This window comes from Gadus macrocephalus, chromosome 18 (genome assembly GCF_031168955.1).
Source record: "Gadus macrocephalus chromosome 18, ASM3116895v1".
NCBI classification, from domain to species: domain Eukaryota; kingdom Metazoa; phylum Chordata; class Actinopteri; order Gadiformes; family Gadidae; genus Gadus; species Gadus macrocephalus.
This window is the reverse complement of record NC_082399.1, coordinates 17859937-17875420: the sequence shown is the minus strand read 5'-3', so window position 1 is coordinate 17875420 and position 15484 is coordinate 17859937. Positions and strand designations below refer to the sequence as shown.

Here is a 15484-nt window from a genome sequence, read left to right as displayed (position 1 = left end):
CTGGCGACCTGGGACTCGGTGCACGGGCTGAACGGCAGCTTGAAGGAAAGCCGCATCGAGAACGGGATGCAAGGGGTGACCGTCAAGGTTGTCACTTTACTGGTAAATTCATCATTTTTGGTCATCTATACAAATGTAAATAATCTCACACTAAGGAAAGACATCAGTAAGAAAGCTTTTCGGATTGAATAATGCGGTGTTTAGGAGATGCAGCTGTCTTTGTTTGTTATTTCCTGGCAGAAAACTTTGAGTAAATAGAACAATTATTGCAACAGTTAATTTTATCCTCCTTGAGGTACCAGAGCGGTGGGGTTGGTTAAATGTTCTCCAGGCCGCCCTGTACAATTTACACCTTTCCTTCCCATGCTCTTACTGACTCATCTCTCTTGCTCTCTCGCTCTCTCTCAGTTAGTGTTATATCATTATCTCCATCTTCCTCAGGATGATGAGTGTGTGTTTATTTTAGTACCAGAGGGTTGGAGTTAGTAATAGGGCAACATTCATCTGATGCCATTCATTGTCTATGTCTTCTTCAGGAAGATGTGCGCCTCATGCTCCTCACAGTACCAGAGGAGTGGTGTAAATGAGACCTGTTTCTGTGTTATACAGGAGGACCCCTTTGTAATGGTGGCTGAGAACATCCTGGGCCAGCCCAAGCGGTACAAGGGCTTCTCCATCGATGTGCTGGACGCCCTCGCCAAGATCCTGGGCTTCAAATATGACATTTATCAGGTGGGAAAACTAGAAATTGAATCGTGTTCATCAAGTCCAGGTTGTTCATATTGAGTGCTTCGGAGAGCTAATCAGCAGAGTAGGAAGGAAGGAGTTGGAAGGAAACTGATATCTAACTTTGTTTACGTGATCTAAGCTGGCTCTTGAACTATGGGATCTATGTGTGTTTGATAAAATATAAAGGTACATAAATTGACCCATGTGTTAGTGTTATTTGCAATAATTAGCAATTTCAGATTGAAATTATAAACTTTATTTCTGTAACATAAATGGATAACTATTTAACCCATTACAGATAATGAATAGAGATTTTGTCTGATTGCTTGGCCACGCCCATGTTAGGTTGATTGGCAGGTGGAAGCCCCAATATATAAGTTTTTTGATTTTCAGAAGTTCGAGTCCTGGTTTTGTAGTTGGGAGCAAATTTTTTGTAACCATGGTGCATCCCTCTTCATAGAATATTTGAATACTTTATGGAAAAAACATTTTGGCAAAGACGGAATAAGTCCACGACGTGGAGGCAGGAAAAGGAGAAAAGCAGGTGTGTTGAATACAGCTCAACAAAAAGCTGACGCAATGGCTATAAAAATACACACTTTGAAATAAAACATTAGATTTAGTAACAAAAACGTTGTGCTTGGAACTTAACACTACTTATACAAACCTTGAGTCGATGTTGCATGAGGCTCTTCCAACTGTGGTTGTTTGTTGTCAGTGCATCTGATCAGCGCTACTGAAACAAGTACTGTGTGGCCCGTTGACACAGCAAAGGAATTACTGGGCTGTAAGGATGGCAGACAAATTGGGAGAGAACAAGCTAAACATTGAGGTCGAAGTTAGAGGCTTGCTGAAAATGATGCGCTCTCAGGGACATGCAAACAGAACGAGATTGACCCTCTTATGAGGGTTACTCTCACGGAAATGGACACAGAGTCCATAAACTAAAATTTTGAAATGCTCAAAAATACATTGGGTGAATGTGTAGACTTCTACAAGAATGTGCAATCACTAATCAGAAGAGGCTCAAGAGTGTGACCAAATGGACTGATTTGAGCCTTAAAGGAAAAGGGTCCAAGACCATTTAAGCAATGTTAAGACAAGGCTGGAAATATTTGCACATGAAGAGCGTCTTACACGGTAACTGAAGAGGCGTCCAATGTCAACCCTGAAGATAGTGCCTCAAACATGTCGAGGAGAACTGCATCCTCAAATACCAGAAGGTTGAGAGTAGAAGTTGAGGCAGAGGGAGAAGTGTTATTTGCTCGCTCTGAGGTTCTTGGGAAGAAACATTAGATCTAACTTGAGGAGCGAAACCTGAAAGCAAAAAAGGGATGAATAGGACATGGAAGCAAATATTGCTGCAACTACCGCAAAACTAAAGGATTTGGAGAAACATGAAGCATTGTAAGCAAGTAAAACACTGCAGATATGGACAACTTGCGACAAGGTCCACCAATAACAATGGAAAGGTATAGTCCTTGGACGCCTGGAGCTTCTGAATAACACATTTGATATAGACCCTCTCCTGTGAAAACCTTATACAACGGTTCAGATGGTGCTAGACATTTTTGATAAGACAAAGTGAGATAACAGAGCTTATTGTCAAGCAGCATTGTCTGTCTTTACTCAAAGCAAAAGAGGTGTGTCTTTTTACTGGTGAGCCACTATATCAGTTGTTCATACAAGCCTTTGAACATTGCATTGAAAATGTAGTTGACAGCAGCCATGATCGATTGTACTTCCAAGAACAATTCACAAGTGAGAAGTCAAGGGACCTCGTTTGTAGCGGTGATGATCCTGTAACACTCTACAGGGAGGCCAGGAGGCTTCTGTTGGAGAACTTTGGCGATCGCTTAAACAGCACTGCTGCCATTATGTAAAGGGCTATCGGCTTGCCAGTCATAAACATTGTGTCATTTTGGAGTGCAGCAAAAGAAGGGCCGGTTTCAAAGACCTAGAAGTCTGCATTGACAGGCAGGATAGATTAGATTTCCTCCGATCCCATCTTTGGGAACACAAAAAATCCAAGCCCAGCCAAGAGAGCAATAGGGGTACAAGGTCTCTAACCCTAACCACAAAGGTAGCCGCTTCGCCACTGCTATCACCACTGTATCCTAGAACCCTGTGAAGAATACTTACCAGTTGTTCACAGAACCCTGTGGAACAAAGAAATGCTTACACAACTGAAAGACCTTTATAAGACGGTGGTTTTTCAGAAGCTATGTTTATTTTGTACAGGAGACAACATACTGGATGTGTGTAGTAAAATAAAAACAAGACTGCCCAAAGAAAAGGTGGAATCCCGAGCCAAGAGGAACACTGAGCAGTGTTATGGTATTCACGACGATCAGTGACATACTGGGGCCGGTAAAGATTGTTCTCTCGCTAGTCTGCCTGTCCATGTTAAGCATGCTAACGGGAATACGACTTTCCAAACCTATACAATTTTAGATCCTGGCAGTACTGCTACATACTGGTTGATGAACAAGCTCAACATCAAATGGTAGAGAACAGAGATTCTGCCGAAAACAATGTATTTACTCACACCCAGATTCCCGTAATGAAAGAAAACATTCCCACACAGGCTGACATTTTGAAATGGCCATATCTCTGATGTTTAGCTGACGTCCCATAAAGATATGGGACTGCTCATTTGATTGAATTGCCGAAAAGCTTTAGAACCATGGAAGGTGGTAAATAGTGAAGGGAAATGCCCTTTTATGGATGCTGATGTATTGAAGGAAGGATATCACTACTGTCGACTCCCTTTCCGCTACAGAAGGATGATGGACGCCTATGGTATATTGACAATGGCACAAACTACGTTGGCACAGAGCACAAGCTCAGAGATGCTCTAAAGGTTACAGATGGCCCTTTGTGAGGTAGAAGCAATCCTTCCCGTCCGCCCTATCACAACCTTGTTTGATGATCCTCAGGACTAGGAGGCTGTCACACCAAACCCCCTGCTCCAACTTAAGGGACAGCCAATCCCGCCACCCGGGGTCTTCCAGAACGAAAACTTGTACTCCAGGAGGTGGAAGCAAATCCAATATGTAGTGGTCCTTTTCCAGAAGAGATGGACAAAGGCGTATCTTCCCCCAGACGCGTCAAAATTGTAATATTCCAGAAACGATGTTGGGCTCATTGTGGTTGACACTGCTACACAAAGTTCCTGATTGATGTCCAGAGTTTTCAAACCATTACAAGAATCAAAGGGTCATGTGCAGAGTGCGCTGCTCAAGCCTAAGACAAGCACGTTTAAATGACCCATCAGTAAAGTGTGTTACCAACATGAATTCACATGAAGAGTGATTTAAGAAAAGAAAGAAATTTAGGCTCCTTGAAGATTTCTTTCAAAAAGTAATTGTTTCGCTGACGGCAGTCGCAACTCAAGGCCAGAATGTGGGAACAGAATCTGCCTATTTTAATTCTGAGAAAGCTCCCCCATTTTTTTGGTTTGTTTTGATTGTTAGGCTGATGGCAGGTGGATCACGATAAGGGGATTCGTTTTGGAAGGACAGAATTTGGAGTCCTGATTTAGTAGTTGGGAGCAAACAGTTTTGTAACCATGGTGCATCGTACTTTATGGAATAAACTTTTTTGAAAAAACGGAAGACGGAATAAGGCAGGAATAGGAGAAGAGCAGGTGCGCTGAATACAGCTCAACTAAAACCTGAAGCAATGACTATAAAACTACGCACTTCGAAATAGCCATCACAGATGCAATGACAATAATCCTGAGACTTCATTCCAACAAGAGGTGGGCGTGTTTGCTTCATACTTGGTTCCAGAAGGGTGAAATATGCTTATCTTCCCCTGATCCGAAGTAGTGATGACCTATATTCAAATTTGTGGAGAAATCTGGCTCTACTAAATTTGAAAATTTAGGCAAGAAGGTTGAAGGTTCCCTTCCCTAAAATAACTGTGTCGTTTTCCTCAGGTGGCCGACAGCAAGTATGGATCCCAGCTGCCCAATGGCTCATGGAACGGTATGATCGGAGAGCTGATCAACAAGGTACCAACTGTGCATTCAACACAGCTTAGGCTGAGCTGTTGTTACCTGCTCTTTTAAATTCCATAATCCGATTAGTGCCACTGCTATATTTATCCAATATTAACGAATATCTGCGTCATAACAGTAATTGCAATCCAAACGATTCATGGTTCATTAATGTTTAATCATATGAGATAAATACGAAGGATTAATTTTGATAATAAAGACGTGTTTGAGGATATTTATGTTTGGCCATCATTTTGAGATTTGGCCATTCAATTTAGTCACAGTTGATTAAAACCATAGCACGACATTTAAATGCATTTTCCTTTTTCAATGTCAGCAGTGCTACCTGGAAGTTCCTTCCCTCTTCTTCAGCACTGTTACCTAACACCACTAAATCTGTTAGCCTCCCCACATAAAACGTAGCCTTTGGCCAAAAAGACGAGTTTTAGCTTTAACGATGAGTAATAGCCAGACAACGCAGCACATCGTACATTGCAATCCAATTTTTTAGTTTATGATGCTTTCTCCTCATCGACCTCTCTTCATTCTCTTCCTCTGATCTCTCTCTTTTCATTTGCTCTCTTTCTTCTGATATCTAATGGCTCTGGTTGTTTTTCGTTGATCATCATTCTGGATTTTCTTTATCATTCCTCTACATCGTTCATTATTCTCATTCTCCTACATTGTTCTTTATCGTTCTTAATTTTTCCTCATCGTTCTTCATCATTCTTCATTGTTCTTTATTGTTCTTCATCATTCCTCGTTGTTCTTAATCGTTCTTAATTTTTTCCTCATCGTTCTTCATCATTCTTCATTGTTCTTCATCATTCTTCATTCCTCTTCATCGTTCCTCATTGTTCTTCATCCTGGCTGGCATCCTCCTCTTCCTCCCCCTCTCCAGCGAGCGGACCTGGCTGTGTCGGCCGTCACCATCACCCCAGAGCGGGAGAATGTGGTGGACTTCAGTAAGCGCTACCTGGACTACAGCGTGGGCATCCTAATCCGCAAACCCGAGGAGAAGATCAACATCTTCTCTCTCTTCGCGCCCTTTGACCTGGCCGTGTGGGCCTGCATCGCCGCTGCCATCCCCGTCGTTGGGGTGCTCATCTTCCTCCTCAACCGGCTGCAGACGCTGCGCTCCTCCTCCTCCTCCTCTGCTTCCTCCACATCCTCTGCGGTTACCCAGAATGCACCACCAGGCCAGACGCCAGTCGGCTCCGGGACGCTGCACAGCGCCATCTGGATCGTGTACGGAGCGTTCGTACAGCAAGGTGGGCAGTCCCTGAAGTAGACAGCGTTTACCGTTCATAGCTTCACGGTTGAACTAAAAGGGACTGATCTTATCTTTGTTCACCAGATACATGCCCACACACAGACACATACACCCACCCACACACACACACACATACACACACACACCCTACGTTACATTCAATCTACACTTACACCTCAGTCGAACTGATGCAAGGCTGTGAGCCCTTTTCAGAATTGGGGGATTTTTTTTTAAGATCGAGTTTGAAGCATCATTAACTCCCAAATAAGACTTTAAAAAGATTAAGTCTGATGGCAGACAAGCTCAACTCTGGGTGAATGGGGGGTTTGTCTTCTTTCACTTCATATTCGTATCGACCAACAACAAGACATAGCCTTGCCCGTTCAGGTTGTCTTGTGCATTCCAGGCTATGCACCGTCTCTCCCTTTGTCCAGGTGTTCTGGTCTCTCCCTGGTCCAGGTGTTCTGGTCTCTCCCTGGTCCAGGTGTTCTGGTGTCTCTCCCTGGTCCAGGTGTTCTGGTTGCTCCCTGGTCCCGGTGTTCTGGTGTCTCTCCCTGGTCCAGGTGTTCTGGTCTCTCCCTGGTCCAGGTATTCTGGTCTCTCCCTGGTCCAGATGTTCTGGTCGCTCCCTGATCCAGGTGTTCTGGTCTCTCCCTGATCCAGGTGTTCTGGTCTCTCCCTGGTCCAGGTGTTCTGGTGCAGTCCAGGCTGGACACCGACCCACGGCGGGTCTGTCACCATACTGTAGGACTGCTGGAGCCCAGAGCAGCAAGACCATAGAAATAACAATCTAGTACAAAGAAAGGAAGCAGGACACCTGCAGACTTCAAGGTTCCTTATGGTGTGAATGCACCTTTAAGGTGCGTTCACGCCAAAAGACACATTCGTCACCTGTTCGCGTTGTCGCCCAAGTTTTGTTGTGCGGCAAATCATGAACTGTCGCTGTAGAAGTTTTGTCAGGCGAATTTGCTGGGGTTCATCCCGGACTGCACTGCAGGGAACGGTTGGCCGGTTGAACGCTGATTGGCTGTTACGTTACACATGTCACTCAGTGGCCACGCTGTTGAACGATGATTGGCTGTTATCACGCGAATGTCGCGGCAAAGTTGAAATATTTCAACTCGAGCTCTTCTGTGCAGGGCGAAAGTGTTGCACGACAAATCAAAACTTGTCGCCGGTTTTCTCTAGCGAATAATTCTCTACGTTCACTTTGCATGGGATTGTGTCGCCCATTTGCGGTTGGTGTGAACGCACCTTTACAGTGACAACTTACTACCCCTTATCCACCTGCAAAGGGCTTGGGAAAGCAAAGGAATAAGGAAACCAAATCCCCCCCCCCCTATCTTACAAACACTTACATTTCTTTTGAAAGAAAACAACACAGTTCCTGCCTGGATGGATGAAGGTATTGTGGCGTTGCATTGTAGGTCGCCTATACAAACGTGTCCAAGTTTTCACTGTAATAATACTCTGCCATTTCGTCTGCACTTTGTATGAATCAGCATTTTAAATCGATTCATACTCTGTGAATACCTAATAATCAAATGCTTTTAACTGATGTTTGGTTGGTAAAGGAGGTCTGCTATGGGACAGGAGAGTCTGGCCTTGAGGATGTTTCACTTTGAGTTCCAACCCTGTGTCCACACTCTACCTGCTCTTTAGTTTCCCAAATTAATACGATTAATATCTAAAGATGGAAAGCGAGGAGCGGGCCCGGGCACTGGGCCGCCCCCCCCCCCCCCAGGAGCTCAGCTCCAGCGCAGTAGGACTTCTGGAGTCCAGACAACCTGCTCCTTGATTACGTGAATTTCTAATTCACCTTGTCAAAATGGGCCTGCAAGATAAGCAAATACTACAACTAAATAGCATTCTGGAAGCTCTCTCTCTCTCTCTCTCTCTCTCTCTCTCTCTCTCTCTCTCTCTCTCTCTCTCTCTCTCTCTCTCTCTCTCTCTCTCTCTCTCTGCCTCATTTGAGCTGCATCCCACAGTCTTCCTCCCCCTCTTTATCCTCAGTCCGTCATCTCACTCTCCCACTCTCTCTCGCGGTTGGCTTCAATCAATCACATCTAATCACAGCCATGGAGGGCTATTATGAGCCCAGGGAAGACTGATCCAGGGGGGTGGCCTGATGCAGAGTGGATACGAGGATTAGGCTGAAGGAAGAGACACATCACTGGAGAGCAGTACTCTGTTGGTGGAATATTCAACAGTGTTGCCGACACAATGGCCCTTGCATTTCTGCTGTCTGTGAAGCAGATGGAAGGGATTGTTTTAGAAATGCAGAGGAGGGTTGTGGGTAGCGTGTAGGTGTATATATATATAGGAGAGAGAGAGAGAGAGAGAGAGAGAGAGAGAGAGAGAGAGAGAGAGAGAGAGAGAGAGAGAGAGAGAGACTTGTTTAGCCCTTATTGCGTTTGTGTGTGTGCTATTGGGCATGGGCGTCAGTTTGGTTTGAAATGTGCTGGGGACAGAGACGCATTTGGAAGTGCATTTTCAGAAGTGCTGGGTACAATGATGAAGCACTCTTTTTTCTCTCTTTAGTGCCGGTAATGAAAGGTTCTGAAAGACTGCATACCCATGTAGCTAATTACTAAGGGATGAAATGTATATAAAATCTGTCTGGCACGTTTTATGAAGAAAGCGTTTCCAAAAAGAATCGGACATATGACTCACTATGTTCTGCTCCATGTATCCAACGTTGACAACGTGACATGACATGGCTAAGCTACCAACATAAACAAGAGGAGCTAGGAAAGGAAATTAACTGTGTGTTTAAGTTCAGAAGGAGCAAACGTGTGGCTACACACAGCACTACAAAAGTCGTCAAGATTGAAAAAGAAAACAATATTTGTTGCACGGCTGAACGCTGTACCACATCATGAGCTGGCTGTTCTCAATTCACAACACGCATTCCATCAAATCTAGCCTACATCAGGCATTCTGACCAAAACTCATGCACTGCCCCCCCACAATCATTCCAGAATTCAAGCAAAGCAAGAATGACCAAAAGTCACTTTGTGTCAACAAGAGACTGACTCCTTTGTTTTCCTTGACAGCGGTCAATTATACTTAGCAATGGTGAATTATGAAACATAATTCACCGCCGGAAGTTCTGTAGAGCCCATGCAAGTGAACAGAGCGTTCCACGGCATTTAGAAGACCTGTGTAATATTCCATAATAAATCAACTCAATTTTGTGGTGGGTACAAAATGAATCTTGACGAAAACTGGTGGGGACGCGTCCCCAGCGGAATCTAAACCTATGCTATTGGGTTTATCAATGCAAGTGAATCTATTTGCATGTGAGACTTGTTTGCGTTCATTGGAGTGTGTGTGTGTCTGTGTGTGTGAGAGAGAGAACCACTGGGTGAAATTTTGTACCTTTTGTGTGTGAGACTGAGTGAGCACCCCGATATCGCCCTATGAATATTTGTGTTGGCCCCCTCACCTCCCCCGGTCTGCCAGGTTGCTGGGGAGACGCACTTCTAGGTCTAATGATTCGTGATAAATTCTGGCCACGCATTCGCCCGTCTTTCCCGGCTCTGGCACTGTTCCCACCAACAACAAATACCTGTCCTTACGCTCTCTGCTGCTGCAGATAGATAGAGCAACTCGAGACCCAGTTCGTAGGGCAAATCCCTGTCCTTGTAATGCCCCTCAGTCTCCAAAACAGGAACTTAGGACTCTGAAGTCGAACGGCTCAGGAGGAAGAGCGGGTTGGCTGGAAGGTTGCTGGTTCGATCCTCGGCTCCTCCTAGCTGAATATCGAGGTGTCCCTGAGCACGATGCCTCACGTTGACCACTCCTGACAAGATGGCTTTCGTCCTGCGTGGAAAAACTATGTTTTGCAACACACATCAATTATCGCAGTCTGTTATATTTATTGATAATTCATCTGGAAGGCATGACGTGTTTACTTACACTGTGGTACGTGGATATAGGTTGCTTTGATAACATGACGGTATGAAGTCGTTGTTTTTTTGGAGGCTAGAAAACATGGATCTGTTGCGGAATGCATACGCCCACTTAACATAAACCCCAATCAACGGTGCCATTCGCTAGCAAAACACACAAAAAGTGAAACTCAATTATGAACTAGAAAATGCATTTCCTGCAGAAAATGCAGTGAGTGCTGTAGTACAAAGTGAGGTTGAAAATATTTTTTAATAAAGCCACATAAGACATAGAGAAACGTTAAATGGCTTAAATCAAGTGAAGAGATTTCAACAAAAGTTCAAAAGTCTAAATGGAGTAAACATGCACACCATTTAAGAAAATGTAAGTGGTTGGAAACAAATAAAGTGACAGCTGAATGAAAAGCGCGAAGCATTGCTAAAAATGCAGACATGTAAAAGGTCAAATGTATTGCCGTGCACTGCTGGTGTGTGTGTGTGCGTACGCGCGTACGTGTGTGCGTGCGTGTGTTTGTGTTTGTGTGTGTGTTTGTGTGTGCGTGCGTGAATGTCCTCACGCTCTGGCGTGAGGACATTCACGCAAACCAGTGAGAGCAACTGAAAACTATGCCGTTAAGAAACAAAAACTGGGATTCTGAAAAAAGTATAAAAGCTATTGAAATTTCGTTTAGATATTATTGAAGACACATATGTAGTTTTGTTCAATGGTTTGAACGAAGGTAAACTGTTTAAAAATGATTTCATTACTTACGATGTGTTGAATTGTCAGACGTATACCAGACGGCTTCAATGAAACCAACTGAAAACGTTTCCGGTACGAAACTAAAACTAGATTCTAAATAAAGTATAAATTATATCGAAATTCTGTTTTTGTAAATGTGTAGATCTGTTTAATTGTTTGCATGATGGTAAACGGTTGAAATTTGACCAAGTTATGATGTCTTAAGTTGTTTGTTGAAGAGGATGAAGGATGAATCAGCGTTTTTTGAATTTTCCAATGGTAATATATGGGGGAATTTTGGGTGAATAACCTTGAATATCTCGGGAATTATGAATAATATGAATACAGAAAATAATAGCATAATGGTACTAACGGAGCTGAACGTTTTAATGTTTGAATGATGTTTCTACGTTGAAGTATGTTGAAGGAGTCGCGAACGGAGAAAGTGGCGGAATAAAGAGAAAAATAAATATGTAGTATTTCTAAGATGTGAATGCTTTCAGCATTCACACCAATAAAGATTTCAATATTACTAATAAAACTTATGAAGAATAATAGTTGAGCGCTGCATGCAGCACTCACCTTATGAAGAAAGAATAAAACTTATGAAGAACAATTGAGCACTGCATGCAGCACTCACCTAATAAAACCTTTAAATTAGAGCTGTCAGTTAAACGTGTTATTAATGGCGTTAACGCAAACCAATTTTAACGGCGTTAATTTTTTTAACGTGTGATTAACGCAAATTATTATTATTTATTTTTTTGGGCTCAAAACAAAGAAGCAGTAGCCTGACTGCTATGTTCAAGGCATATCTTTGTATGTTCATCGTTTAATTGCATTATAGGCTTTTTTTTTGTACCGTCCTGTTTTGATCAGTATATGCCAATGTTGTTATCAATAAAAAAACATTTGCACAAGGCAAGCCGATGCACTTCTCCATGTTGATAAGAGCATTAAAATGAGAAAAATTAATGGGACAAAGAATTCAAGGGAAATTTAGCATAGTAAACATTTTTATGATTAATCGCGATTAATCGTGACTGGCATTAATGCGATTAATCGTGATTAAATATTTTAATCGCTTGACAGCCCTACTTTAAATACATCCAATGCTGTGGGGAAAGGACAAAGCACATACTTGTCTTAATTCGGCTGTGTGAGGTTGAGTTTTGCATCAATCTGTCTTTTCACTGGCTTGATTAACATTGGAAGATATTCGCTTTCTGGTTGATATAAGTTATGATGCAACAATGTTGACTGTGATTTACAACCTTGTATTTATTGTATGTTATATAAACTTATTTAATGTTGTACGTCCTGGCACTTAATGTACGCATTTATTGTATGCCGTACTTAGTCATAGTTTTTAGTTGTGTAGCATCTTACCTTAGCTATCTTTGTTGTATTCAGGGAATAGGTTCACCTAACGATTGTTATTACTTTGCATTTTGTTTTACGAACATCCTTACTGTACCAACAGTGATATATTGTCACTTTCTTCAGACAAATGTACTTAAAGGCAGCGTGTTCTTTATCCTGCAATATGCACTTTTTAATATATTGTTTAAAATGATTTTTACACCCCGACAGCAATAAATAACTTATGGGCACTGAAAAAGTAATGAAAACCCCACAAATTCTGTAGCTGGTATAATCCTGTAAAAATGCTGACCAATTACTGCCATTCGGTCCAAATCGAAAGAACCAATCACAAGCCTCCTTTCCTGAGCTCAAAGCACGTTATCGCCGACAGAGGGTGCTACTGGAGGTACAATGGCAGAGAAGTCATTAGAAGTTTCCACTTCCACCGGTACTTGGACCCGCTCACCCTTCTCAAAAGGCAAAGAAAAGGAATGCTTTTTCCGAAGCTGAAAAAGCATTTAGATTCAGCTCGGACAATATTCCACCTGTGTGTGTTGTGTGTGGGGGGGGGGGGTTAGGGGGGGGGATAGACGGAACTCCGAGGAGAAGCTAATTTCAAATCATGCTAGCTCTCCAGGATCGTAGATCCCAGCTTTAATGTAAGTCGCTTTGGATAAAGTGTCTGCCAAATGCCCTTAATGTAATGTGAATGTGATTCTGTAAACTTTTTTAGGTTGTTCAACCACTCAGTGTCGGATATGAAAGGAAGTCTGTTTCTTACATCCTGGATACTATGCGTTATCCCCCCATGAACCCACTGGCCCAACAGCCTTTAATCACATATCCTACTGTGTAGGGAAACCCTCTCACTACTGGTTTTGTTAGACTGTGGAGTCATTTGTTTAGTGGTCTTTATATTTTGTTCTTCACCCCTGCTACTGCAGTTATTATGTTAGTATGTTTATATGCCATCTGCATGAGTCCTTTCCATTCCACCCTTGTAATATATTACATTTTATCATGTTATATTACATACCCTGGGCATATAGTGGGATGAAGTATAAAGTTGGTTCCCTCACCTGTTTCCTCTCCTACAATAAAAAAATCTCTCTCTGTCACTCTCTCCGTCTCTCTGTCTCTCTCTTTGCAGGGGGGGACAGCGTGGCGGGCTCGGTGGCGTTGAGGATCGTGATGGGCAGCTGGTGGCTGTTCACCCTCATCGTGTGTTCCTCCTACACCGCCAACCTGGCCGCCTACCTTACCGTGTCACGCATGGACCACGCCATACGGTCAGCACACCTTCCACACCACGCCTCACCAACACGCCGTGGTTGTGCCCCTCATCCACAGCCACTTACAGTGATTACAGATCCCATATCATACTTTTTTAGGGTTAATAATTGCATTTGGGGGTTATACTTGAATAGGGTTACATGCCTGTATGTTAGATTTACCCTTTATTATTCTCACACTGTCTTATTTCTACAAAACAAACTCAGCGTCTTTCAGAAATGTTCTGTTTTGTATCTTGTCACTTTAAGCCCCCCCTCCCGAGTAGCCCAGTCTGCTGTGATTGGACAGCACATCCACTCTGTTGTGATTGGTCGAACCCTTTGCGGCTGTGTCAGCAAATTCACTTCATCGAGAAGTTGTGAAGATTGCGGGTAGCCGGGAGGCAGGACTGCTGCACTTCAGCACTGCCCACTGCACATTCTACACTGTTAACGAAGTGAAGTTTGAGCGCAGTTTCACGCACTTATTGAGGGGCATTCTCGGTGGAAGCGAATTCTCCCCCTGGCTCAGTTTTTGATTTCTCTAGTTAAGCAGACCTAGAAAATGTATGCATACGTCATATAACTAATGCAAAGGGAGGGGTTGAAAAGCATGATATCACCCCTTTAAGGTAAAATGTCACTGAGTCAGCATACAGCACAAGGTTCTACCGGTCAGGGGGCATACATGTGGACTGGATTCAATACCCTTTTGACTGGGAGTCGAACACTGTAGCCTTGATTGGATTCAGTGTATATGTGGTGTGTGTCTTAGGGCGCACTCACTCTAGTGGCGCATTTCCACCGGAGTGTTCGGTTCGGTTCATCTCAGTCCGGTAGGGAGTGGGCGGTATAACCCAACTCAGTTCCGAGGTCGCGTTTCCACCGCCGACAGTACCCTTATGGTAGGCCGGATGTCGATCTCCGCGGCAGCTACGTAAACATCGTGACATTGTGACATCATAGCACACATAGCATAGCATCATAGCTGCACGATACAGTTTAGCCTGCTCAATAAAAACAATAGGCATAATGGTGCGTTTTAGTATTCTCTGCGAACCGACTCGGATCTCGGATCTGACGCCACGCCCACACTTAAAGCGTTTTATTATTTCGCTCGGTCGTTGGAGGAAATCATGGACGCCACCCGGAAAGCTATTGTCGCGGTAGCATTGGGAGAGTACCAGGTGCTCCAAAATAGGTAGGCTATAGGCCATAGGCAGAGACACGGACGCAGTAAGGTATTGCAGCAATACGAGTGATTGAAATTGCCATTTAAGCCACCAAAGCGGTCCAAGCACAATGAAAACAGTTCATGCTTCAAGTCACACTGGGCGCAGCCATCTTGAATTCTGTCTCGGAATTTTGCTCAGTCACCACTCAAGAGTTCAACCGAGATGGCGAGTTCGCCGTCCGAGGAAAAGGGGCGTTTTCGTGCGTGTCGCTAGGCAACGTCCTCGGACCTCCGAGACGGATGGATAATAAAACGCAGCATAAAAAAAAAAAATAATAATAATAATAATAAATAAAATAAAAATAAAATAATTTTTTTGTTTGTTTTTATCCCCATGTCGCCCGGAAGTGACGATTCTGTCGACCAATCAACGGAGGGCTTGTGTAGCTCGAACTTGCCGGCACCCTTTCAGGTGTCTCAGTACCCCAACGGAGACGAGTGCGGAACGAGTACAGCTCAGGGCCTCGTTTCCCGAAAGCGTCGTTAGCCTAAGTGGATCGTGAAGTGCGTCGAAAGGGCATCGTAGAGTTTTCACCGCGTTTCCCGAAAGCATCGTTGGTAACGAACGTCTTGAAAACGCTCAGAGCTAACGAGACGCTAAGAGCATCGTCAGCCTACTATAGCCTCAGTGGCGTCACCATCGGACATTCCGTGTATTGGATGCGTTTTATTAAAACGCATTGCGCCTTTATGTTCTTAGTTTGGTGATTAATAAAGATTATTAATTGATTTATTAATAAAGATGTTAAAATGGCCAAAATAAAACGGGACAGTCCAGAAAATGTTTGCGCAGGCAGGGCACTCAAAATGTGTGAGGGAAAGTGGGGGGATTTGTGCAGACTGTGACATAGGCTACTCATAAAACATAGCCTAAAATAACCCCAAAAATTAAAAATTAAACAAAATAATGAATGAAAGAAATGAAAGAAAAAAAATAATGAATGAAAGAAATGAAAAAAAAATTAAAGACAAAA

At 43.3% G+C, this 15484-nt stretch overlaps 1 protein-coding gene across 2 annotated transcripts in view; it reads left to right on the top strand.

Moving 5' to 3' along the window:
- LOC132446484 (glutamate receptor ionotropic, delta-1-like) overlaps window positions 1-15484 on the top strand; it is a 594597-nt gene that overhangs the window by 543197 nt on the left and 35916 nt on the right. For both annotated transcript variants that reach the window (XM_060036803.1, XM_060036802.1), the window contains exons 9-13: window positions 1-102; window positions 610-732; window positions 4673-4747; window positions 5634-6003; window positions 13156-13294. In XM_060036803.1, the coding sequence (XP_059892786.1) occupies window positions 1-102; window positions 610-732; window positions 4673-4747; window positions 5634-6003; window positions 13156-13294 (809 nt within the window). The remainder of the gene's footprint in view (window positions 103-609; window positions 733-4672; window positions 4748-5633; window positions 6004-13155; window positions 13295-15484) is intronic.